We start from the raw sequence: 26679 nt of genomic DNA, 5'->3' as shown, positions 1-26679 counted from the left end.
TTTATGACTGCAATTGATGTAATAATGTGTAGTTTTGTTGGTCAGCTGGAAGGAAAATGTTTTCCTTCAACTTCCCACTGTTGGAAGTTTTGCATTTATCCTCTATTTTGTGTGTTATGTCTACAAAGCTTTAAAAATTAGTACTGTATTTACTGCACAATCCATTTAGCATTGCCAAATTGCCCAGGCTCCTCTCAAAATTATGCATTCAATAAAAAGAAAACAGCTGCCAACATGAATAATTTCAAACAAAAGCAAGTACGCCATCCAGGCTAGTAATGCAGGCATTACAAATAGGATTTGTTTTCTTTTGTCATTTATTTTTATAGCTGAATAGTTCTGCGACAACAAACCAATACATAAACAGAAAATCACTGACAAACCCTATAAAATTAATTTTTTAAAAAAATAAGCATCACCCACCTAATTTGAATTGTGTTTGTTTTTATCAGGCTGTGTGTATTTTGGTACCCCATATAAGCATCCCTCACAGTCCATCTGTACTTCGTTTACTCTGGATTATAATGAATTTTTGTAGTTGTCTGAATGGTTTTCAGAGCAATAATTTGCCAGCTGTATTATGGTGAAGAATCATGTCAATTGGGGAATGACCCAGTAGCCTCTTTCCTCAAGCAGAAAGGAGGGCATGGAAGAGCTCTGTCTAGGAATGTGTCCTAATTCTGCTATCCCTCCCTCTGTCAGCTCTGAACTGCTGTTGAATGTTCAGCTGTGATGTTAAGCCTTCTCATGCCATAGGACAAACACAGATGCAACTTTTTAAGAACAATGGGATTGGTTCGTAAGCATCTTCATTACATTCAATTCATACAAACTTTTTCTGTCCCAAGACAACTTCTGAAACTACCACTTCAATCCAGCAGCTCCATAGTACATATAGCTCTCTGCATAAGCTGTCCAACTCATTTTAATGTTGGGGAAGGCCCCAGGAACCCCACAGGTATTTCATTCCAAGCTTATGTGCTTTTCAAATGTTAAAAAGAGGTTCACTTAGAAGCCTTTTAAAAACACTTTGGTTTAACTCTCCCATTGAAATAAATTGGAAACTTCTTAAAAGTTAATGTCTATTAATTTAATAGACATATGAGTTAATGTGCTCATCAATGGTTCCTCTTCATCCTGGAGAAGAGTGACTAGTGGGGTGCCACAGGGTTCTGTCTTGGGCCCGGTCTTATTCAACATCTTTATCAACGACTTGGATGATGGACTCAAGGGCATCCTGATCAAATTTGAAGATGACACCAAACTGGGAGGGGTGGCTAACACCCCAGAGGACTGGATCACACTTCAAAACGACCTTGACAGATTAGAGAACTGGGCCAAAACAAACAAGATGAATTTTAACAGGGAGAAATGTAAAGTATTGCACTTGGGCAAAAAAACAACAACGAGAGGCACAAATACAAGATGGGTGACACCTGGCTTGAGACCAGTACATGTGAAAAGGATCTAGGAGTCTTGGTTGACCACAAACTTGACATGAGCCAACAGTGTGACGCGGCAGCTAAAAAAGCCAATGCAATTCTGGGCTGCATCAATAGGAGTATAGCATCTAGATCAAGGGAAGTAATAGTGCCACTGTATTCTGCTCTGGTCAGACCTCACCTGGAGTACTGTGTCCAGTTCTGGGCACCACAGTTCAAGAAGGACACTGACAAACTGGAACGTGTCCAGAGGGCAACCAAAATGGTCAAAGGCCTGGAAACGATGACTTATGAGGAACGGCTAAGGGAGCTGGGCATGTTTAGCCTGGAGAAGAGGTGGTTAAGGGGTGATATGATAGCCATGTTCAAATATATAAAAGGATGTCACATAGAGGAGGGAGAAAGGTTGTTTTCTGCTGCTCCAGAGAAGCGGACACGGAGCAATGGTTCCAAACTACAAGAAAGAAGATTCCACCTAAACATTAGGAAGAACTTCCTGACAGTAAGAGCTGTTCGACAGTGGAATTTGCTGCCAAGGAGTGTGGTGGAGTCTCCTTCTTTGGAGGTCTTTAAGCAGAGGCTTGACAACCATATGTCAGGAGTGCTCTGATGGTGTTTCCTGCTTGGCAGGGGGTTGGACTCGATGGCCCTTGTGGTCTCTTCCAACTGTATGATTCTAACTGCAGGGTTACTTCCGGAAGGTGGGATTGGGTGACTTTTGCTCTGCTCAATGGCAATTAAGCTGTGGAATACCTCAAGCCAGTGGGAGTGGTAATCAGGGGATTCAGAATGTGATGCCATCAGTATCTACTTCTAGCCATCTGAATCAAGTGAGCAGGATAAGAGCTAATAAACTGGATCCTGACAAGATACAGGTGTGGGTTTGTGGTTCTCAGCTCCAGGTATCAGGCATATGACATACTCTAGAAGGGGTTACACTTGGAGGTATTTCTAGGCCCAGCTGTGGACTGGGTGACCTCAGTTGCTTGAAGTGTGTCTAGCCCACTTTGGCTGGTCAGCCAGCTGCAGCCATTCCTGCACAGAAAATCCACAGGAGCCCATCCTCTGGTAGCCTCTTGATCTGATTACTGTGATGACCTTGAAGATGACATGAGAACTGCAGCTGGTGTGGATAATAGGGATTATAGGGTTTGTTTTTTGTTTGGTAAACATGTTTTTAATATCAGTTTGAAGTGCACATATATCAAAGAAGCTCATCTGTTTTGTTGGAACTGATGAATTTCTGAATTGAAATCAATGCTAGCATGTGGTTCATTGCAAAAGGCTCTGTAACTGAAGAATACATGATGCGAGGAGACAGGATGCAGAGTTGGTGAGCATGCTGGAAAGGGAAGTTTGCAAGTCCTTCCAACAGTTTGAGACCAACTATTCGTGTGTGTGTGTGTGTGTGTGTGTGTGTGTGTGTGTGTAAATATGTGGCCACCTATTTTGTGTTTGCACTTTTACAAACTTTATAGGGTCCAGATATTAAAATATATCAATGGTATTAACTTTTATCTTCACTTGTAGTTCAAAGTTCAGCATTTTAGCTACTTGAGAAGTCATTGTGTGCCCTGATTCCAATCTGCCATTTTCTCCCCCCCCCCCTTTAAGGTCCAGTTGAAAAGCGATGAATCAAAAACTTTTGCAATGAAGATACTAAAGAAACGCCACATAGTGGACACAAGACAGCAGGAGCACATCCGCTCAGAGAAGCAGATCATGCAAGGGGCTCACTCAGATTTTATTGTGAGGTACTATTGTGGTTTCCCTTGATAAATCCTTACTGGTTGAAGGTTGTATCTCAGCATTAGAGCATTTGTTTTGCATGCAGAAGGCCCCACCCCACTGTCTCCAAGTAGGGCTTAGAGAGACCTGTCTGAAATCCTGCAGAGCTGATGCCAGGCAGTGTTGCCGATACTGAGCTTAAAGGATCTGACCTACCATAAGGGTGTGTTCCTATGTGTGCAGATGGAAGGTGATTTTCAACCCCTCTTGCAATGTTTGATTAAACATAGATTATTCCTTATGTGTTCTAAACATTACAGCTGACATTCAAACGGCCTGAGGCATCAAATGCAATGCAGGAATTGTGACGCAGAGCTTTGATTTATACCAATACCTTGATAATCCAATCTCAAACCCTTTCAAGGAAACTTCAAAAGCATGGGAGAACATTCAAACAGAGGACGGGAACACTCCTTCCATCCCTTCTTCGCTGGCAGTTTTGGCAACCTTAGCAAGAGAGGGAGGAAGGGGTGGAGCAAGCTGTGCTTGTGCATGTGTGCATAGTGTGTGAATTATCTTTTATTCTATCTTTATGTACGATTTATGTGAGAGTTGCAGTGTAGTCTGTATTTGAAGGTAAAACCTAGCGCAATATAAAACTTCCAAAATAAGAGATCAAAATACAGGAAAATATATATATGCATTTTATTAGTAAAGATACAAGGCATTTTTCTTCCAAGTGGACTCAACATAAGATGGGGGGGGGGGACAAGCATGCTAAGTTTTAAGTCCCATTGCTGTCCACATCACTTTCAAAGAGTTGGAATGTTAACTTCTGCAGCCAGGTGCCTCTCTGCCTGTATAGGCTGCCCTATACAATGTTGCTGGATGCATCTATTGACTAAGTGCAATCATATGCATGTTGACTTAGAAGCGAGCCCCAGAGTTCAGTGAGTCACATCCAAGCAAATGGGCATAGCAGTATAGTTTCAAAGTATCAAAAATATCATCCCTAAACTCTCTGGAGATCAGTACTTCCTTCCTGCCCCCTAGATTATAATAATACATAGATTATATTGATTAAAATGTTCAAATCCTAGTATTAGTATTATTAATTAAATTTGTTTAACACCGCCCGCCCCCCATACCTGTAGATCTCAGGGCAGTTCACAACATAAAATTACAGTTTTCTTCTCCCTCTCGAATAGGCTATACAGGACGTTCAAGGACAGCAAATATTTATATATGTTGATGGAAGCTTGTTTAGGTGGAGAGCTTTGGACAATTCTCAGGGACAGGTAAGGAAAACTGCATCATTCCTTTGGATAGGAAATGAAATTCTTCCAGCATACTGAATGATCACTCTGAATTAAGAATTAGTGAGAAAAAACTACTGATAATAGGGAGAAAGTTAGTAACCAGCTTCATTAACATAATAGCACAACAAAGGGAAGAAGGGTATAATCATTATTTATCAAAAGTTACTTTTCTTTTGTCCTTCAAAAAAAATTCATTAGTAAATTCCTAGCCTTTAGTAAAAAAAACAAAACACAAAAACCACACACAAAAAAACATTCAAATTGCAAGGTGCTGGGGTTTGTTTATTTACTTATTTTAAAAAAACCCTTTGAAATGCTTGTAATTCTTTTTCTCTGCTAGTCATGGTATATACTGCCATCTAGCTTTGAAAAAGGTTTATCATTTGTTTTTCCTCAGACCATCCATTAATATTACTTAGTAACTGAAACATTATAGCATCAAAACAGCATTCACCTCTGGAAATAGAAAAAGTTTCAGTAGATTTAAAGGTAATTTCCTGACCAGTTATAAGGCAGAAATAGCTTACATTGAAATTCAAGGCAGAAGCTGAATTTATATTGGGGAGGAAATGCTTGGTACAATATTTAAATGGCTCATAAATGATTGGATTTTTGAAACACTTTCTAAGCTTCAGCCCAGGGTTTAAAGTGCTCTCTTTAAAGTATTTGTGGGGAATGTAAGAGTAGAATAGTTGTTGAAAAAAAGTTTGTACCTGCAGACTTTTTTTCTATTAACGGGGGGTGGGGGGCATACTGCAAACAGCTTGCTAATAAACAGTTTGGAGTATTATTAAAGAATTTAAGATCTAATATTTCCAGTTCCTGAAATACAATGTTTGACAGCTGACTGTAATATATACCAATTATTTTCGACCTTGCGGTATGCTCGTGAGAATATTGTGGTATCGATACCTTTCTTTGTTCCCACTGGAATACTTTTATTTTTATTTTTAGTGCAGCATGTGAGGAAGATATTTGTGGCTTTTAAAAAATCATAAGCCTTCAACAACTAAGCAAACAAGCAAAGAAATATGATTCCATGATAACCTTACAGCTGTTTCACAGTAGTGTTTTTCTGGCAGCCAGTGGGGCTGCTGCAGTCAAGTCATTAAATATATGAAATATGCTTTCCTGACACCACAAGTCCTTTACGTTGTTTTTATATGCATTACATGCTAAAAATGGTTGAACAATGCTTTCTCGGTTTGTAAGGTTTACTGCTGCCAGTGGAGATAAAAGCAATTACTCCACACTTAAAACCCTGTATGTAGTTACACAAGTCACTGCAATGTCCCCCAAAGTACTTTTCAGCCATGCAAAAACAAACCTTTCTTATAGTGCAGACCAAAACTAATCTGATGCCTACCTTCATAACCATGGAGCTTCTAGGTTCTTTGCATCCCAGATCAGACATGCTCTGTGGTTCTAACTGGCCTGTCCCTGCTATTTTGATCCTTCCCTACAGGGTAAGGGGTGGGGGTATTTGCCACCTAGGATTTAGTTTTCTAAGGAAAATGGACAAAGTGGCTTATGAGTGTTTAGGGTGGTTTGTGAGAGATTAGCGATTGGTGAAGCCTTCTCTAGTATGACTTGTAACCAAGCCCAGCAACCAGGCTCAGCAATTTCCCCCTCCTCCATCCAAACAAAACTGGGAGATATCTAGGCTTATTCTGAACCCAATTACTAGTCAGATTATACTGCAGCATCCACTGTGTCATAACGAGGACCATTAACAGGGTCAGATTCATCCTCAAAATCCCCAAGAGGCCTCAGTACCCAGTACCTGCTCAACTAGCAGGTATAGAAGGAAAGAGATGCCTCTTTGTTCCTTTCTATATCAGTAGCACTAGGAGAGCCCTGTCTCACTATATGTCAGATGGTAGGGGGATATAGCACTGGGCATCAGGAGATGAGCTAAATTGACTGGTTTAAGTTTATATCAGAGGAGAGAGTCCTTAAAATGGTATGTTTTGCCTCTCTGCTTATTCGTACACTGGAGCTGGTGTTGTGTAATAGCGAAGACATTGAGCTATGAACCAGGGCGCCCTAAGTTCATTTTAACCTTTGTCATGAGATGATGTCAATTTATATCCTGCCCTTCCTCCTGAAGGGGCCGATGCTGGCAAGTGGCCTTAAGGTAAGTTGCTACTGTATTTCATTATCTGCAACATGGAGATTAAAAAAATCCCACAGATGTGTTTGTTACAGAAACAATGTATATGAAACGTTTTAAATACAAATAGGTTCATGTGCAGCATAAATGTAAAGCACTGTTGATCTCTCAGTCTTTCTCCTCTCACTTCCCACACCCCATATCCCTGGTTGCAGAGGTTCATTTGAAGATTCTACAACCAGATTTTATACTGCATGTGTGGTAGAAGCTTTTGCCTATCTGCATTCCAAAGGAATCATTTATAGGGACCTCAAGCCAGAAAACCTCATTTTAGATCACCGAGGTTATGCCAAACTGGTGAGTACTCATGATGTTTTTCTTCCAAATAGCAATAAAATATTACATTGAGATGCTCACTGCATTGTAGTTAAGGGTCTGTCTCCTTCGCCATTATAATAAAATGCCTTCTCCAATGGGTTTATAACAGCCATAAAATAGTGCTTCTGGCTGAACAGCAGTACTCAGCTCTGTACTGCCAGGACAAATCAGTTTGTAAAAAGGACTAATGAAAACAAATTAATCTCACTGTTTCTGAATCTTAGACGAGCAGAAGTTGAAGTTCACAGTTGGTTTTAAATAGCCTTTGTGGCATTATGCTTGGAAATTTATTGTTCTTACCACATGATTCCACTACTAGATAAAGAGCTTGACATCTTCCCCAACATTTCATCCAAAGAAACACTGAATTTATAACTGCTCTTTTTCAAACCATACCTTTATTATTTCTGCGAATAGTCCGTCATTTCAATCCCCTGGTTTTTGTGTGCTGTGCTACACTATTATCGATAAAAAAATAATTAGGCCTCAGACATGCCTGACTTATTACATGCTGTTCTTGAAAGAGATCATCATGGCTGCAGATGGGACAATTGTTAAGGCTGATGGGAGTGCCTTTCCTTTTATGCTATAAACCATCAAGTGTTCAAGTACAAACCACACAGCATCACAGAGCTGGAGGAGGGGGCTCATTGCCCATCTAAACCCCTGCTTGATGCAAGAAATCCAGAACTAAAGCGTTCCTAACAGATGGTTGCTCAGCCTCTGCTTGAAGACCTCCAGTGAGAGAGAGCTCACTACCCATCTAGGCCATTAGTGCCATTAAGAAGCTTATTCTAATGTTGAGACAAAATCTACTCTCTTGTAACTTAACCCCAATAGAATCATTTTGAAACTAGGGACAGCTGAACCTTTTTAACACTGCTCTACGTTATTTATTTACAGGCAACCCCTGCTTTGCGTGGGGGTTACGTTTTGGGTCATTGCGTGTGTTGGTGGAGTGTGCATAAGCCCGCCCCCACCCCACCCTCTTCCTGATTCGGAAATGGCCCATGCGTGCATGGTTGCACACTTTTTGAATGCGAGCAAAACGGGAGTTGCCTGCATATGGTTAGCTCCTAAATAAAATAGCCAGTTATGATGGCTGACGGTCCAATTATTGACCATCTGTAAAACTTGAAGTCTTAAACAAGTGTTATGAACTCTTTTATTTTGTTTTTGTACAAATCTTAAGTCTGAAAGATGTTCCTACATAGCTTCCTGTACTTCTGCTTTCTGTGACAGCCCTATATGGCAATCAACATTCTCACTCTCAGTATATTCCCATGAAAGATTTCTTTCTGAACTGGTTTATTCTAAGCAAAGCATGAGCGTCTCCACAAGCCTTTCTGTCTGCATAATTGCTCTTTATTTTTTTCTTTCTTGATGGGTGTGTGAACTTTCTTTCACAGGTTGATTTTGGCTTTGCAAAAAAAATAGGATTTGGAAAGAAAACATGGACTTTTTGTGGAACTCCAGAATATGTAGCCCCAGAGATCATCCTGAACAAAGGTCACGACATTTCAGCAGACTACTGGTCACTGGGAATCTTAATGTATGAACTCTTGACTGGCAGGTATGGGCATTGAATTGGAGCTACTGATAAAAATAGATCAGCAAATTAGAGAATATTTCTGCCTTTGTCACTTTGATTAGGAGCACTAGAGATTCAGAGCTTGCATATGCAATGATTATGCACTACCCCCCCCCCCCAAAGAAAAAGGTCTAAAAACGTATTGTTGAGGCTGCTCATTATTATTTTGCCCTGGTTCACAATCAGCATTCTAGCAAATAAAGGGTATGGAACAGACAGCAGAAGGGGAAAGGTTGGACAACTGAGGTGCAGAGTTACAAATTTAAATCTTTTGGTTTCCATTCCTTGTTCTTCTGGCAGCCGTTTGTTGTTTTTTGTACAGCAAACATGTGTAAAACAGGTCTGTTTTTACACTTTCTAAGAGAGGCAGCATAAGCATCTGTCAGGAATGATTTAACTAACAGTGGGTGGCTAACCTGTGGCCTTCCAGAAGCATGGTCAGGGATTGTGGGAGTTGGAGCCCAACAACATCTGGCCCAATAAACATCTTAGCCTTTAAAGCAGGCATCCACAAACTCGGCCCTCCAACTCCCATCATCCCAGACCACTGGTCCTGTTAGCTAGGGATGATGGGAGTTGTAGGCCCAAAAATAGCTGGAGGGCCGAGTTTCGGGATGCCAGCTTCAAAAGGACAATGGATTCCTTAAAGCACTTTGAATGCTAAGATGTGGTACTGAAACCATTTCTAATAACAATAGCACACCTTGTGTAATTTCCAGATATTGTAACTTCAGAATACTATGTACCGTATTTTTCGCCCTATAGGATGCACCATCCCATAAGGTGCACCTAGTTTTTTAGGGGGGAAATAAAGGGGGAAAATTTATTTTCCCCCCAGGCGCAGGGCTGGGGCGGGGGAAGCCCGAGCTTCCCCCGACCCCAGCCCCCAGAACAGGCAACTCTCCACAAGCCGCAGGAGCCCAGCGCAGGGCTCCCGCGCCTTGCGGAGAGCCACGCAAAGTCTGGGCGCGCTGAGCTCAGCGCGCCCAGCCTTCAGCATGCAGGCAACTCTCCGCAAGCAGTGGGAGCCCAGCACAAGCTCCCACGGCTTGCGGAGATCTGCGTGAAGTCTGGAGAGCGAGAGGGGTTGGTGCCCACCGACCCCTCTCACTCTCCAGGCTTCAGCGAATGCCTGCATTCGCCCCATAGGACGCACACACATTTCCCCTTCATTTTTGGAGGGGAAAAGGTGCGTCCTATGGGGCAAAAAATACGGTAATTTGGTAAGCAGACAAATAATCACTTGTTGTCTAGAAATAACAGAATAGTCACAAAACGTTATTCTGTTTTAACTCATGCAGGGCAAAACAATTTCATGATGCTATGGTCTAGGTCCTCATTATTTTAGCATTAGCAAGCTACAATTCACAAAACATGCTGGAAAAATATTGTCCTCCCAAATATGTTTTGGCCATGGTTAGTGGCATTTTTTTTAAGAACACAAAGGCTATTATTCAGCTAAACTGTTGTGCTAGTGGAATGTAAAAGTTAAAGGAAACATTACTGTGTAAGACAATATTTCACTTAGTTGGGGAGTCATTAAGGCACCCTATCCTTTCCTTTTTGTATCGATGAACTTTAAGCACATAGGAATTCTGAACCAACCCCTTTTCTCTCTCTCCTCTACAGGGGAGTTTTCAGAATTGTTGTGCGATAAAATCAGGGTCAAAAATATGCATTTTAAAGTACCTTTGACTGTTCCTAGAATGATGCACTTCTTCAGACCATAATTCTCAGATTTCCCCAACATGATGCCTATATTGGTTTAATAAATCCATGTAGAACTGGAAAAGTATTCTCACGTTGCAAAAAACCAAGATTTTCAAGTGAAATCTCATCCCATATATATAGCATGCAAAATTATATGAATACAACATTATTGTAGTACCTGCTCTTGTAAAAAGGCACAATTCTTTGCCAGGTATATAGAAATAGGTTCATCACTTTATAGATTTACAACTCAGAAGGAATGATGACAAGAGCTGTATTACCTTACACCAAAGAAACACGAAAATTCTGCATTCTGTCATAGTTTAAATAAATAGGCATATTGCATTAAAATGTGTGTTTCCCTGTGTTTAAAGTTGCAGAACTTAATATGTATTTGCTACTGGTAACATGGGTATTGCTGGTTTTAAGGGCCTACACATCATTCTTTCCCAACCTGATGCCCTCCAGATGTTTTGGACTACAGCTTCCATAAACCCCAGCCATTGAGTAGTAGTCTAAAACAACTGCAGGCAGGGCACCACAATGGGGAAAGCTCCTGTAGATGGTACAGCATCTAGTAACAGCACTAAAATCAGCTTGAACGTAACGGCTATATAATGAAAGCTCTTTCAGGAGTTTAACACATTTTTATTGCCTTATCTTACAACATTTGACAACATATTGAAACAGATTTTTTAACTTTGGGTTTTTCTTTTCTTTTCTTTAGTCCACCATTCTCAGGCCCAGACCCCATGAAAACTTATAACATCATACTAAGGGGGATTGACATGATTGAATTTCCAAAGAAGATTGCCAAAAATGCTGCTAACCTTACTAAAAAACTATGCAGGTAAACACTTTGTAGATTGCATTAGTAGTTTTGTCAAGAAGGGAATGTGAATTAGCACCACAAGTTCATGCTATTTTGATGCTGGTTGTATTCTATAGAATTTTTGTGCATGTTTTGGTATTCAGGTTGGTCCTGATGTACTTCTGAATAGATGATGATGTTGTTATCAGTTCTTTTACCTACCCTTCACCAGCAGGTCCCAGGGTGGATTGCAACAACCTAATGTTCCAAATTAAAGGCAGTTATAAAGCATACTACATTCACAATAATAGGATGGGTCTTGAAAACATATCTCAGGTGCCAAAGGCCTGGGTGTAAAATAGACATGGTTGAGATTACAGCCTTAGAGTCATACTTGGAGTAGACAGTCCACTGTTTTGATTGTTAGCTCCCTTGCATGCTATTGAGAACAACAGTGGGATAGAGAATGTTTAAATAAATAAAGGATAGCAGAGAATGGAATTACCTCCCAGCTTTTTCATTCTACTCTGTTGTGTGCTGGGGTGTTATGTTTTCTTTTTCTTACAGGGACAACCCATCAGAAAGACTAGGGAACTTAAAAAACGGTGTCAAGGATATTCAAAAGCACAAGTACGTATGTTTCAGATGCTGAAAAGTTATTACCATCAGTTCACAGGACATTTTCCAGATGGTATAAGAAGCAACAGTCCTGTCCCAGTACTAAACGGAGGGAGAAAATTCTGACAGAAGCAAGGGCAACAGGAGAAGTATATACGCAGTGTTTAGGCTTTCTTTTAGTTTGAAGCTTGAAACAAGTTCATTGCTTATTATGAGGCATCTGTTTTGAATTTAAACCACCTTAGGCTTTTGGGGTGCAACCAATATTTCTTTGTGCAGTCCCTATTCCCAGTGATGGGAATTCAATGGACTTGAGCTTTATAGCTCCTAAAACTGGGTGCCATTGGCTCTGTGAGGTATTTGCATTGAAACAAATGCATGGAACGTTGGTTAATATATTGGTGGTTTTTAATTGACAATATCTTCAAAGAACATAATCTATATTTTTAAAAAATACCAATGCAGGAATAGTACCCACTCAACATATAATGAGGTGCCAAACATCATGCTTTCTGTATATATATATAAGTCCCATTTTGTTTGACATTTACCATGTATAGAGAAATGCCATTCTTGTTCCTATAGTGCTATATGCAGTGTCACTTTTCACTAGCATAAGTGGTTGTGGGTAGTGCATAATGAGGCACTCCATTTTCACCATTCCCCCTACCAACTGCCACCCTCTGTGCCATATCCCATACAGTTGTAGACAGTTCCCCCAACCCTCAGGAGACTTAAGGGGGCTGCAAATCCTGCTCCTGACCTTATATTATCATTTCCCTGTTTTTAGGTGGTTTGAAGGCTTTAACTGGGAAGGTTTAAGAAAAGGTACATTGACACCTCCTATAATACCAAGTGTGAGTATACCATTTATTCTGTTATTCGTTCATACGTGCTAGATTGGAACAGAGAATGAAGAAAAAAATTTGAGACACTCTGCTACAACAGCAGCCAGCTTTGGTTGAAAGCCCTGTGGGCCTCCAGCTATACTGGAGCTTATCTATATAAGCATGTTTCTCACTGACGCTGTTGTCCAGGGCATGCATTAAGAGTGCAGAGTTTTCCCTGACGTTAATGCATCAGAGCTTGTGCACATATGTAGAGATGGAGTCCTGGACTGAGATCTATTTCCAGAGACATTTTGTTTTCTTTTTATTGTAGTAAAGCTGCTTGTTCTTCTTTCTTAGCCAGTTTGCTTTAGGTCTCTTGTGCTTCGCCTTACTCCTTCCTCTTGTCTCTCCAACATGCCCTTTATTTACTTACAAAGTGCCAATTTCCTGCGATTCTATACCAGTGCTAAAGGCTGTGCTTTTGCTGTCAGGCATATATCTACCACCTGCAACTGCTGTACTAACTCCATGCTAGTCCAAATGATAAATCAGGGACTAAGCAAAGTCAAAGCTGATGGCACACTCCTCCCCTGCCAAAAAAAGTACAGTAGTGCAAAATAGTTTGCTTTTTGGTACCTCTTCTTTGTTGTAATCACTTCCCTTCCATCAGTCATACAAAAGATTCCTCCAAACACAGTAGTTTATAAGTGACTGAACAGAAGCACAGCTGTTTCTGTACCAGAGCTCCAAACTTCATGGATGTACCTCCAGGTTTCGGTACTGAATGAAGCAATGGGAGAAAGCTCTCTGTAGTAACCCTATACAGTGGTGCCTCGCAAAACGAAATTAATTCGTTCCGCAAGTTTTTTCTTCTTGCGAGTTTTTCGTCTTGCGAAGCACAGTTTCCCATAGGAATGCATTAAAAATCAATGCATTCCTATGGAGACCGCTTGCCAGGCTGGCGGTGCGGAGAAGGGCTCTTCTCCCCACCGCAAGCCTTCAGCACAGGTACGGGAACAGAGGGGAAGGTGCACAGCGCTTCTCCTCTGTTCCTGGGGCTTGCGGTGGGAGGAGGGTTTTTCCTCCCCACCGCCAACATTCAGAACAGCATTCTGAATGTTGGCGGTGGGAAGGAAAACCCTCCTCCCACCGCAAGTCTTCAGGACAGCCTTCCGAAGGCTGGCGGCGGGAGGAGGTCTCTCCACCCCACCGCCAGCCTTCGGACAGGTACGGGAACAGAGGGGAAAGCGCGCAGCGCTTCTCCTCTGTTCCCAGGGCTTGCGGTGGGAGGAGGGTTTTTCCTCCCCACCGCCAACATTCAGAACAGCATTCTGAATGTTGGCGGTGGGAAGGAAAACCCTCCTCCCACCGCAAGTATTCAGGACAGCCATCCGAAGGCTGGCGCGGGGAGAAGGTCTCTCCGCCCCACCGCCAGCCTTCGGAGGAGCCTTCCGAAGCCTGGCGGGGGGAGGAGGTCTCTCCGCCCCACCGCCAGCCTTCGGAGCAGCTTTTCGAAGGGTGGCGGGGGGAGAAGGTCTCTCCGCCCCACCGCCAGCCTTCGGAGGAGGTCCGAGGACAGTGGGGAAGACGCGCTGCGCTTCCCCGCTGTCCCGGAGATTTCCCTATGGAAGGAAGGAAATCCATAGGCGAAGGAAGCCCATAGGGAAATTCGTTTTGCGAAGCGCCTCCAAAACGGAAAACCCTTTTGTCTAGTGGGTTTTCCGTCTTGCAAGGCGTTCGTCTTGCGGGGCACCACTGTACTTGCAAACATTCACCTTTTAAGCCCACAGACCTTTCCAAAAGGAGGGATGGTGAAAGCTCTGGTTGTCTTAGGGTTTTTCTTTGGATACAATCTAATTTGATATATTTTATTTTAGATAACAAATATTCTCAGATCCTCAGCAACCCTTTCCCCATATTATATAGCTAAGCAATGTATATCCTGAAAGCATGAGCTTCATGACTTAACCAAATTGTGTTTTTCCAATGTTCGAATGAAAGTGAATTTTTGATTTTGATTCATACAGTGAACTATGCTTTAATATTTCACTTTTCTAGTTTTAAGAATTCACTGTGAAAACTGAAGCACCCACTTCCCCATCTGCAACTCATGTGATATACTGAAAAACAATCCATCAATTTTGAATATCCCTAAAACAAATAGTAAATTACAAATTAAAGCAGTAAATTATGAGTGAATTTATCACTTTTAAATGTACAAAACCTTGAAATTTATTTAGGAGTCATGAAGCTTAGTTTTCTGAAAATAGTGGGTTCCCCTCTATCTTTAGGTACCGACTGTTACCTTCTCCCCACTTACCCAAGCAGTCAGAAGTTCCAGGGGCAGCGCTTCCGAGTTTAGTTTCCTTTGGATGAGCGAGCACTGGAGACTTAAGGTGTCTTTGTACTATTTGCTTTATTTCCAAATATCCAAGCAGAACCTAAGTGGAGACAAACAGGCAGTCTTGAAACCTAGAAATTCCATTATGCTGTATGGATCCCTAGAGAGAGAGAGCTCCTCCATCACCCCAAGATGCTTTGCCTTCAGCCAACTCAAAACTCTCTTTCCTTCTCTCCATGTTTCCAAATTTAACACTGTCACCTGTTGTTTCTTTTCAAAATATACTTATATGGATAAAATAACATTTCCTTCACTACCAACTTCTGCTGTGGTCAGGGGCTTTTCCCCCTTGACCCTATAGAAAAAGAAATTATGAGAAATATAAAGGATGCATAAATAGCTTTATGAATTTGTAAACTTTATAACACACAAATGTGCGGTCTCCTGGAGAGGAGCTAAATCAAGGCTTGGCTTCCCAAGTTGTCCAAACTGGGATTTGTGGTTTAGCAGGCTCCTCACTAATTTTGAGCTGTAATCAAGAACAATCTTGGCTGCAGCATTCATGGAGTCACAGTGTGGCTTACTGTGTCATGCAAACTAGCCCACGTTATCACTGGCTTTCATGTTTATAATACAAACATATATTTTTGTATCTGTGGAGCCCTATGCTTAACCATTGCTATTTGGGCCCAACCATTTCTAATTATGTCTGTTCTACTAGCGTTGTGTTTATTCTGGCCATTGTACTGGTTCTTGTTTTTCTACTGCAACAGCCATTTGTATATAATTCAATAAACAAATCAATTCTTTTCAAGATTTAGTTAAACACAAAGCATGTACAGTACTATTTTTATCTGTACCTTCTAGAATTTGTATGATGATTATTGCTACATTTGTGCCCCACCTTTTCCTCCAAGGAGCTCAAGGTGGTGGCCATGGTTCTCCCCGTCCACTTTATTCTCAGAACAAACCTGTGAGGTGGGTTAGGCTGAGAGATGGTGAATTGCCCAAGGTCACCCAGTAAGTTTCATGGCTGAGAAGGTTTTACAAAGTCTCCTTTTGTACCCTGACCCACTCAGCACATTTCTCTCATGTCATTTTATGCCTTTTCCAAACTGCTGAATGCTCCTGAACTGCTGTTTCTCATGCAAAATATTCCAAGACAGTGACAGAGCATTCGTTGTGGGCGCCCAATGGAGCTAAACAGGGCTGTGCTGTGCCACCTTCCCAACTGCACAGTGGGAAGCCCAGTCCTGCTTCTAGGGGCTCACTCATGTCACCTATGCAAAACCCAGCACTGCTTTGCAAGACTTACAAAAGTGGTGCAAGTCAGGCAAGGTGCATGCCTGTTGCATTCTTCTCAAGCCACCCTCCAGTTTGAGAGCAGCCGAGAAGGACACAACAAGGCAGGGTGCAAACTAGAGCTAGGCTTGCAAGCACTGTGAACTCTTGTATCCTTCTCATAGCACCCTCCAGCTATGGGGGCACCGTGAAAAGGACACAACAGCTCATGACGGGCTGGCAGGGCATCATAAGAAATGTGCCCCCCCAAAAACTGTGCCCATGCCCCCCCATGGCTCTGTTCCAAGCATTGATCACAGATCCCATTGCTGCAGATAAATTTCTCATCCAAGTGACCATCAACAGCCAGTAAAAAAACATTTACATTAGTCAGATCGCAAACTATATAAACAGAAATGCAAAATCCATGACATGCTTGTTCAGAAAATTTAAACAAACAAAACATCTCATGGCAGTACTGTAAATGGAAACTCTAGTATCTGAATTATTGTGCTTTCCAAAGCTGTTCTTTGGAATTCTCACTGGCAAGCATGAAGCTATAGTTTTGAAATCGGAAAACTGTCTAATGATTCCAAACAGCTTGGGCATAAATCATCATCATCAACAGTACAAAGTCTGTTTTCCTCCCCACTGGACAGGTTGCATCTCCAACAGATACAAGCAATTTTGATAGCTTCCCTGAGGACAACGATGAACCACCACCTGATGACAACTCAGGATGGGACATAGACTTTTAATGTATTTCTCTTACCTGCTTCTGCCTTGCTGAAGACAGCTTCCTGAGACATGGCTGCCAGCAGACCTGAAGGAATTGGGAAGGATTAGTGCTCGGGGTCACCATGATGCCTTGATTGATGCTGCTACAGTAACACTACAGTGGCATTAGGACTTCTTGCTTAGATGACAATAGTGCTCTTCACATGTTTTCTGTTTGAACTTAACATAGCAGTTGACATGGTGGTCCTGAAGCAAAGCCTTTTTCACCAGTAATTAAATGTGTTTTCTATCACTGTAATGAACTCGCTCCAGTTGTAATTTGAAAGTTGATAGAATAAGATGCACATAATTCTAGCTGCAATATCATTGTATTGCTAATTCTGTTCTGAAATGTTAAGTACTGTAGAATCTACAGTGTAGGATCTGGGATACTCCCAAAAAAGCAAAAGGAGTGTGTTGGGCCTCTTAAAGCGGGCCAACGTATTAAACCAATGAGGACCACAAAGCTATTTGGTCCTGGAGTTCATGTCAAAGCAGTGCTATATAGGTTGTCTTTCTTTTCGAGCAGTATTCATGACAAGAATGAATGTTACCCTTTTCCATATTTAATTTCTGATGTGCTTTTCCCCTCCCAAACTGATAACAAAAGCACAACTGCTACAGTTTTTATTGAACTGTTAAAGCAAGTATGGGTCGGTCGGTTCTCACACGTATCTGAGAACATGGTATATCTAACATTTAATTTTGTTGGTACAGCTACATAAGAGCATGTAGAAGATTATTCATAAAACTACTCATTTTACATATTATATATATATATATATAATAACTATATTATAAACAAAGACAAATGTGCTTATCAAAAGGTCCTAAAAAGGAAATGATAGCAGCCAACTGGTCCAATAGGAATTTACACTGAACTTAAAATAACATTTACCTTTTAGAGCCCAAGGAGGGAAAATGCAAGGCTCACTGCATACTATATAGGTGCTATGTACATTTTTTAATCCATGAAATAACCAAACATCCACAATCATTTTTCAGGAAAATATGTAGCAAGGAATGTGATTGTCAACTAAAATCTCAAAATAATAGTCACACACACACACACGTTTTTGCTGCTCCTTCATATAGCATTGCCATCATTTGTTTTGCTTTTTGCCAAATTCTTAGTCCCACTGTTTTCTAGCTGTATTTTGATTATTTATTGCAAACATTAAATAATTCAGCTCTCCTCATGAAACATAACACAACCACAAGTTATATCAATCAGTCTAAAAAGCATGGAGCTGAAATGTGTGCAGCTGAAATGGGCCACTTCAAAATCCCATTCATGTCAAAGGGAGAGTTGAGTGCATACGGAAATTAATGAGAGTTTAAAATGTTCCAGTTTGGGTGAATCATACTTACTAGGCTCAAGCCTTCTAACATATATGTGTCACTCTTTTGACAGTAATAGATTATAAAAACATAGAATAATGATAGCAATCTCGGTGAAGACATCTACCAGGAAACGTGTGCTTCCAATACTTGCACCTTTAGATGAAGTAATCTCACTGCTAATGCAGCCTTACGTATACAACAGTTTTTATTAGTTCAATAAAAAACAACCCCTACAACCCACTTTTAAGATGCCATCACATAATATGAAATGCCACTGAAGATAAACACATCTATCCCCTTGTTCATTTCCGTCAAAGTAACACCACTGCAGTCTTACAATAACCGGAATCCAAAAAAGCAATTTTCATCTCCAGTTTTGCTCTTTATGAGTTAACTTAACCCTCTCTCTCTTTTTTAATCCGTGTTTCTCCTAGCTTCCATCTTTTTTGTACTTACACCTCCCTCCTCCTTGATTTGCCCTTTCCAATATTTCACTTCCTTTGGGATTAGAAGGGTTTAAGTTCAGGCAAAACTAACTTCTTTAACTTACTATAAAATCTTGACTTATTCATTGATTCCAGATGGGACTTAAGTTCAACTCACTCACAGGATGATCCAGTGCATGCTTTACTCAGAAGTAAATCCCACTGTTTTCATGCAAAGAAAAAAATGCATAGGATAGCGGCCTCAGTGTAGATCCAACCCAATTTGTTTAATGTAAATTTTCAAACCCTCCCTAGATTAAATGCATTCAAAGTCGTTAGTTATAACTTGTCTGTTAAATGTATGCCCCTGCAATTTTTTAAGAATTATATGATTTAGGAAACAAAGCAGAATTGTGCTTTGAGTTTGCAATGCTTAGATACAATGCAGTTTTTTTACAAACTCAATATAAACTGCGAAATAGCCCTCAAAATCTTCGTTTCTTAAAAATTGGCAGCTGCTCAATCAATCGTTTCAGTTTCCCAAGGCTGCCAGGCTCCTGGTCGCATGTGGGTTTAAGGAGTGAAAAAGAGATACCATGGCCTTCCTTATATACTTGCACATTTGACATTAGCATAACTCTTTCAGGAGTCATTCCTGTTTGACACTGGTATACATTACAGCAAACTTGTAATCCTATTTCCACCTCATTACTGGTGGAAATAACCAAAATATTTAAGCCCTTTTTAGGGGCAGGAATGCCTTCCCACTATTTGTTGTGGCATCCACCTGATTGTGATAAAACAACCATGAGCATTAGTGGTCAGGAACCACATAACCGCTGGATCTTAAGAAAGCGCACTCTTCTTCCAGTACATAGGAATATTTGTGGGAACACTAGGATCCAACCACAAAGGAAACACAGCAGCACCATTTGCAGTCTACTTCAGAGCTTCCAAAACGTACACCACTATAACATGACAAGTCTTCCCCTACACTGGTGCATTTGAACACTCTTCCTCACACAGCTTCTTATGAGCTACTTAGAGTTGTTCTGGCCAAACCCAGCATCAGCAAGGACTATGAAGCCTTCTTGGCTAGTGAGGTGCAGCTAGACAGAGATATCACCATTTCCTAAGTACTGTACTGGATTGTGCTGAACCTGAAGGGGCATGCAATTTGTTTGCTTATCAAACGAGACATAAAAATATATTAAAATATTGCAATTAAAATATGGGTAAGTAAAGCAGAAGGAAGTGAAGTAAAAACAAAAATAAAGTGCTACTTTTATAAAATCAGTCTACAGGAGGTACTTTATTGTATACCAGGAATTATTACAGAATCTGCATATGGTAGCTGTAATCACAGACCTTCCAGCATGCAAAAGCTAGTTAACCATTGTGGCAATAATCCCAGATAGTGCTGGATGGACCCATAATCTTTCCAGGGGTTAGCAAACTTTTTCAGCAGAGGGCCAGTCCACTGTCCCTCAGACCTTGTCGGGGGCCGGACTGTATTTTTTTTTTTGGGGGGGGGGGATGAACAAATTCCTATGCCCCACAAATAACCCAGAGATGCATTTTAAATGAAAGGACACATTCTACTCATGTAAAAACATACTGATTCCCGGACTGTCCACGGGCTGGATTAGAAGGTGATTGGGCCAGATCCGGGGCCCGGGCCTTAGTTTGCCTACCCATGATCTTTTCTGTCCAAATCTGGACAGACTTTTTAAATGAGTAAAAAAATTGGGGGTCAGGATTTTTCTTTGTAAAATTAACCACATTTACCTTGATTTTACCGTTTGTCAAAATCATTAAACAGGGTTCTCTTTGCTTGCAAGTGCATGAAATCAAATATGCCACTTCAGAGCATATCCTACAATTTAATCCAACAATTCTTCACATTCATGTAGCTATCAACAACTTGAACAGAGGTTTTCTAAACAGATATACATGATTCTCCAATAAGTAAATATATCAACAGTTTTCTGGAAGAACATAATTTCATGTAACTCAGGCTTCTGAAACTAATAGTCAGCCTCCTGCTTTTTAAAGTATAAACCAATAAAAGACAGGAAAAAAGCTTTACATCATCATTTATCATTTCTGCTGCTCATTAAACCAGTATAGCACAGCATTTGTTACATCTGCCAATTACTTTTATACACCATCCAACACATATGCAATTCTAAACTTAAGCATTTGAACACTATCCGAAGCATTTCCTGACATTTTATACGATAGGGCTAGAACATGACTAGTCATCTTGGTCAAAAGTCACCTTGTTTCTACATTGCAGGTGGACTCACTTCTAAAAAGCACTCCCAGAACCTCAGCTGAATTCATACTCCTATGCTGAGTGAACTTAAATGCAAAACTTGTTCTTTTTGATTAATTGACTTTTCCTGGTTATAAACACGAGAACATGCTGTTTCCACTCTAAATAGTTCAAATGACAATGTGTTAAACTAAAAGCATTCAGCTGAAGAGTAGTCACACACAAATTTAGTAATAATTATGCAAGGAAAGTTTCAAAGTGAGCTTGGTATGAATTATTAGGCTTGATTCCTTCCGTTTGTCAATAGTATATAATTGGTGCGGTGTGCACTTAATACAGATTTATTTTTTCATATGACTCACTTGCATCTTCTTCACCAAATGTATTTTAAATATCTTAAGCTAGCGTGTATTAATAAACCCTGCATTTATAAGTAATACATTTTATTCACACATATATATACAAAAGCATATACACACACATTCACATTTCAGTGTACTGCAACTTACAACTGGTGCACATGCTACTCTATCCATGCAGATACCACAGGAGAATGGAATCCATCCCATGGTGAGTTTTCTGTGCCTGGCTAGGACATGAAGCAGGGCCATACTATTACAGACATCCCTAGCTCCATAACATATCATTAGTAGCTGCAGGCCAAAGTGGAAAAACCACACAATTTGAGGGCGGGGGGGGAGGGGAATAAGTCAACTACATCCTATTCAGAGTAGACCCACTGAAATCAGTGAAGCTAAGTTGGTCATGACCATTAACTTCAATGGGTCAACTCCCAAGTAGCACTAGGACTGAATATCACCCAGTGACCCAAGTCCAAATCACATGGCTGGGAATGAAAGCTTGCCAGCAGTTCTGCTTGGAAATATAGTATGCGGACTACTTATTATTTATGGCTGCAGTCCTCAGATCAATTTGCTCATGAGTAAGGTCCATTCATTTTGGTAGAGTTTACTCCCTATAAACGTGCTTGGGACCTCTGCTTCCCTTTAACAAATGAAATGATGGTGTATCTGCATAAAAAAGAAATTTGCTGTCATAATGGAGACACATTTGCTAGAACTGGGTTCTAAAGGTACAGGTAAGCTTTAGCTTATTATTACAGTGCTGCATCATTCACAGAAAATTCTTATTTAATAATAGGACCACAAGCAAATATTTATGTAAATAGATATTTTTTTCGTGTTGATATTTTGTGGTACACATATAGCTTTTTATTTAGAAATTCATTGCATTATTCTTTCATTTTCTTATTTGTAAGGTAATGTTTTTAGATCAAAGTAGACTTGAATTAATGTCATAATTGTCAGTATTACTGAAACTTATGTCAACTGTACCGTTGTCCATCTGTCCCATAGTTTTTAGATCATCATCTAGTTATTTGGCATTGTTGCAAGTGCCTTAAAATTCATGGCATCCTATTTAAAAAAAAATACAAATTTGGTGTTATGCTGCATGACAAAGACAAACACACCTCAAAATGTTGTCCTTTCTTAGCTTGCTGCGTTTTACAGTTCTTTCGGCTAACAGTTTATAAGCCTTTATTATATAATATTGATGAATTACAGAAATGATGAAGTTGTTCTCTTATTTCTGTTATAAATGTACCAGAGCTGTGTATCTGTTAATGAGATACAGCGTCATTTCTGTGAAATGTATAAATGTATGTGCAGGTCAAATTAATATATGACATACTATCAGTCTGTATACAGGTATTCCTGTTTTGCTAAGCTGTGCAAATTTTAAAACTGTAGTGCAGTAAAAGTTCTAACATATCACATTTTATAATAGGCTCCATTGCAAAAATATTCCGATCAGACCAATGATTAGCAAACTGACTGTCAAATTTACACCAAACAAAAAAAAAACATATTCTTTCCATTGTGAAACCAATGACTGCAGAAGGAGTGAATCTTGTTGCACCACTGAACAAAACAGGACCAGTGCTTTCTATGAGTTTCCTTGTATATGCAAATGTTTCTGAGACAAACTCTCAGTAGTACACCTAGAAAGCTAAACACTGAAAGTGTGTTATTTGTCCTCTTCCTCTGTGAACAGTCCACTCCATAAACAGACCACAGCACTGAGACATTGATGTTTCAGGCTTTAATAGCAAAGGGAAATTGATTCAGCGTTGCCTACTACCGTACTTATTCCAATGTATGCTGTTTTTACACTGGTGGCTTCCTTTATAATCTTAATGGCTATTTTTCCGTTGGTTTTCTTCTTACTGAGGATTCTACATGAAAGAGGAGGATTTAGTTTTGTTTGTCCAAGAATACACTTTCATCAAATGGTCTTTGACCAGTTGCACTCTTTTGATGTAGACTAAAACAAAAACAAAAACTTTTTATCATAAACTTAACTGCTTTTGTTTTGCTCTGTATTTTCCCTGCAGCTGTAATTGCCGAGTGCCTGTTGTATACTTTATAGAGTTGAAATAAAAAAAATTACTTTTGAATATTTTTGCCTTGTTCATATTTCTACCTTCTGATGTGTTTCGAATTGCATTTTAAACAGTTGTTAAGCTGTCAATTATTTCAACACTGAATACTAGCTGAAGGAAAGACAGCATACAGCACGGGTCAACAAACCTTTTTAGCAGGGGGCTGGTCCACTGTCCCTCAGACCTTGTGGGGGGCCGGACTATATTTTTTCGGGGGGAGGAAAATGAACGACTTCCTACGCCCCACAAATAACCCAGAGATGCATTTTAAATAAAAGGACACATTCTACTCATGTAAAAACACGCAGACAGTCCGTGGGCCGCATTTAGAAGGCGATTGGGCCAGATCCGGCCCCCGGGCCTTAGTTTGCCTACCCATGGCATACAGTATTGTCCTGAGCTCAGTACTTTCACAACTTTGTGGAATCATATCCCTTACTCCTCATTTCAGGGTAAAGAAGTTATGCCTGAAGTTAATACACACACAAATTCACACACCCACAGCCCTGTGTGGGTATGAAACCATGTAAAACCTATTGACAGGCAACTGCTTTTGCAAGGCGGTAGGGAACCTACCCTAAAATATTTGTAAAAAAAGGGGGGACGCAGGTGGCGCTGTGGGTAAAACCTCAGCGCCTAGGACTTGCCGATCGCATGGTCGGCGGTTCGAATCCCCGCGGCGGGGTGCGCTCCCGTCGTTCGGTCCCAGCGCCTGCCAACCTAGCAGTTCGAAAGCACTCCCGGGTGCAAGTAGATAAATAGGGACCGCTTACCAGCGGGAAGGTAAACGGCGTTCCGTGTGCTGCGCTGGCTCACCAGATGCAGCTTGTCACGCTGGCCATGTGACCCGGAAGTGTCTGCGGACAGCGCTGGCTCCCGGCCTATACAGTGAGATGAGCGCACAACCCTAGAGTCTGTCAAGACTGGCCCGTACGGGCAGGGGTATCTTTACCTTTTTTTAGGGAGCCTAATGATATAGCCCATGCCTCTCTGCACACACCCTGACTTAACTCCCACTTAACTCATACCCTCCAACATTTCTCCATCGAAAATATGGATGTCCTGTTAAATAAATAAATAAATAAATAAATAAATAAATAACATTTAAACATTTAAAAACTTCCCTATACAGGGCTGCCTTTGGATGTCTTCTAAAGGTTGTATAGTTACTTATCTCATTGGCTTGTGAGTTGCATAACTTTTTCCTCTCCAACATTTCTCTGATGAAAATAGGGACGTCCTAAGGAAAAACAGGATATTCTGGGTTCAGATCAGAAACCAAGACAGTTTCTGTAAATCCAGGACTGCAATCCCTGGAAAATAGGGACACTTGGAGAGTCTGTTAACTTCTGTTGCTACCTCTCTACTACTGTCTTATTTAATAATTAATTGGCTCTGTTTAATCAATAAAGCAGATTACATACACCTATTTTGGAATTGTTCTCAAATAGAAATATTCCAGAAATCCGTTCAGGCTAATATCTCTGATATTTACCTCTGGAACTTAAATGATTTCTGCTTGGTTATCTCAAAGACATTACTTATTACCAAAGAATACGTGCAAGCCAGCCTAAGAGGTTTATAGGGAATGGATATGTTTTACAATATTTTGGATCAAAAAAATTCATTTATAATGTCCGACTTTATGCTGCTTTCAACCTGCTGTAACTTCTTTTTGCTCTTTATCTTTGATTTACTTTATTAATACAATAAAAATTAAGTAGACATGAAATCTATAAAGAAGCATTAGTGTTAAGAATACTACACAGCTGTTGGACAGTTGTTTATATGGTCTTGAGTAAAATATAGAAAAACCAGGGTCTTTTAAGTAAATATTTTAAAGTATTTTTAAATACTTTAAAAATGTAAAACCATGACAGCCACACTAGTCAATTGATTAAATTAACAAACATTTTTATAAAAAACTAACATTAGAAGAATTGTCTGGTGCTGAAATGAAAATAAATATGGTGCCAATTGATAAGTTGGTTCAGGGAATAGAGTTCCACATAAGAAAAGACCCCATATCCCAACTTACTACAGATAGTGTTGGGACCTGGAGCAGAGCCTCAGAGGCTGATCTTAACTCGAGGGTACATTTATACAGAAATAGGCAGTCCCTCTTATATCAGTCATAGTTATATAAGCGATTAATAAACAGAATGCAGCACCAACAGCATAATATAAAACTTTAAAGTGATGGGTGGAGTGGAAGAGGGCGGTCCACTAAAACCGTCAGAGCATTTTAAAGACAGGTTAAAAAGAAATATCAGCATGTTATACAGTGGTACCTCGGGTTAAGTACTTAATTTGTTCCAGAGGTCTGTTCTTAACTTGAAACTGTTCTTAACCTGAAGCACCACTTTAGCTAATGGGGCCTCCTGCTGCCGCTGCGCCACCAGAGCACGATTTCTGTTCTCATCCTGAAGCAAAGTTCTTAACCTGAAGCAATATTTCTGGGTTAGCGGAGTCTGTAACCAGAAGCGTGTGTAACCCGAGGTACCACTGTATTGGTGTGCTCCAATCTCAAACCATTCTAGAAATGGTGAGAATACCCTTTTCCTTTTTTTCTTCCAAAAAAAAAAAGCAAATCCCTTACATGACAAAGAGTGTTGCAGTTTGCAATACTGAAAAGGTTTTCTATCTCCACACACTTACTGGCCTTACCTAAATTCCTTGCAAGACCTGACAATATCCTACCCACAACAATGCTGCCTGTGGGTGGTCAGTTATGACACAGCTGTAATTAAAGGATTGTATTTTATGAAATAAACACCCAGTTTTTAAGGGAAATTAATATTTATAATCTGTACTGCTTTGATGAAGTGGGTACTGGTGCAATCTTGAGGGGGATTTTTTATTGCCTGCCTCTTTCTGCCTTCAAAACCATTTTCATGCTGATGATAAGTTTAATGATATTTTTATCTATCCTCAGTGAAGGAAATCAGTAAAATGAATTGCCTGTGCTCTCTGGGAATATTGAGAAACTGTTCAAAGGAATCGGAATGAATTAAGCAACATGGCTCAGTGCAGGGGAAATTAAGACCTGATGGAACCCCCTAGCGATGAATGCATTTGTCTCAGTGCCACTGCGATACACCATTCTCTCCTTATAGATTAGGCAGCAACTGCATCCTTTCACAATGTCAGGAGGGGACATATAATCTGGAAAAGCTATCTTATGCAACTCATCAGGAATTCTGTAATTGGCACACAGAAGAACAGTGTG

The 26679-nt window shown here is 40.4% G+C and overlaps 2 protein-coding genes across 10 annotated transcripts in view; one reads left to right on the top strand and one right to left on the bottom strand.

The window, feature by feature from the left end:
• The window catches only part of PRKG1 (protein kinase cGMP-dependent 1), a 630806-nt gene extending 607341 nt beyond the window's left edge, over window positions 1-23465 (top strand). For all 3 annotated transcript variants that reach the window (XM_083740692.1, XM_083740693.1, XM_083740694.1), the window contains 8 exons: window positions 3057-3196; window positions 4379-4468; window positions 6818-6959; window positions 8390-8553; window positions 11009-11131; window positions 11660-11722; window positions 12501-12567; window positions 16822-23465. In XM_083740692.1, coding sequence (XP_083596818.1) covers window positions 3057-3196; window positions 4379-4468; window positions 6818-6959; window positions 8390-8553; window positions 11009-11131; window positions 11660-11722; window positions 12501-12567; window positions 16822-16920 — 888 coding nt within the window. In that variant the 3' untranslated portion in view covers window positions 16921-23465. The remainder of the gene's footprint in view (window positions 1-3056; window positions 3197-4378; window positions 4469-6817; window positions 6960-8389; window positions 8554-11008; window positions 11132-11659; window positions 11723-12500; window positions 12568-16821) is intronic.
• The window catches only part of LOC310845579 (uncharacterized protein), a 99959-nt gene that overhangs the window by 40516 nt on the left and 32764 nt on the right, over window positions 1-26679 (bottom strand). For 3 of the 7 annotated variants that reach the window (XR_014564833.1, XR_014564834.1, XR_014564835.1), the window contains 3 exons: window positions 16935-16985; window positions 14861-14981; window positions 10909-13320 (listed from right to left, as the gene is read on the bottom strand). Coding sequence is in view for 2 of the 7 variants with exons in the window: in XM_083740815.1 (XP_083596941.1) it covers window positions 11307-11350; window positions 14861-14981; window positions 16935-16985 (216 nt within the window). In the remaining 5 variants the exon portion in view is untranslated. Of the gene's footprint in view, window positions 1-10908; window positions 13359-14296; window positions 14982-16934; window positions 16986-26679 lie in introns of those variants that run through there. The other 4 variants (XR_014564836.1, XR_014564837.1, XM_083740815.1 and 1 more) reach the window with 3 other exon arrangements.

Source organism: Podarcis gaigeae, assembly GCF_964106915.1.
Source record: "Podarcis gaigeae genome assembly, chromosome: 5".
Lineage (NCBI taxonomy): Eukaryota > Metazoa > Chordata > Lepidosauria > Squamata > Lacertidae > Podarcis > Podarcis gaigeae.
The sequence above is the reverse complement of the archived record's forward strand: the minus strand, read 5'-3'. Positions and strand labels throughout refer to the sequence as shown.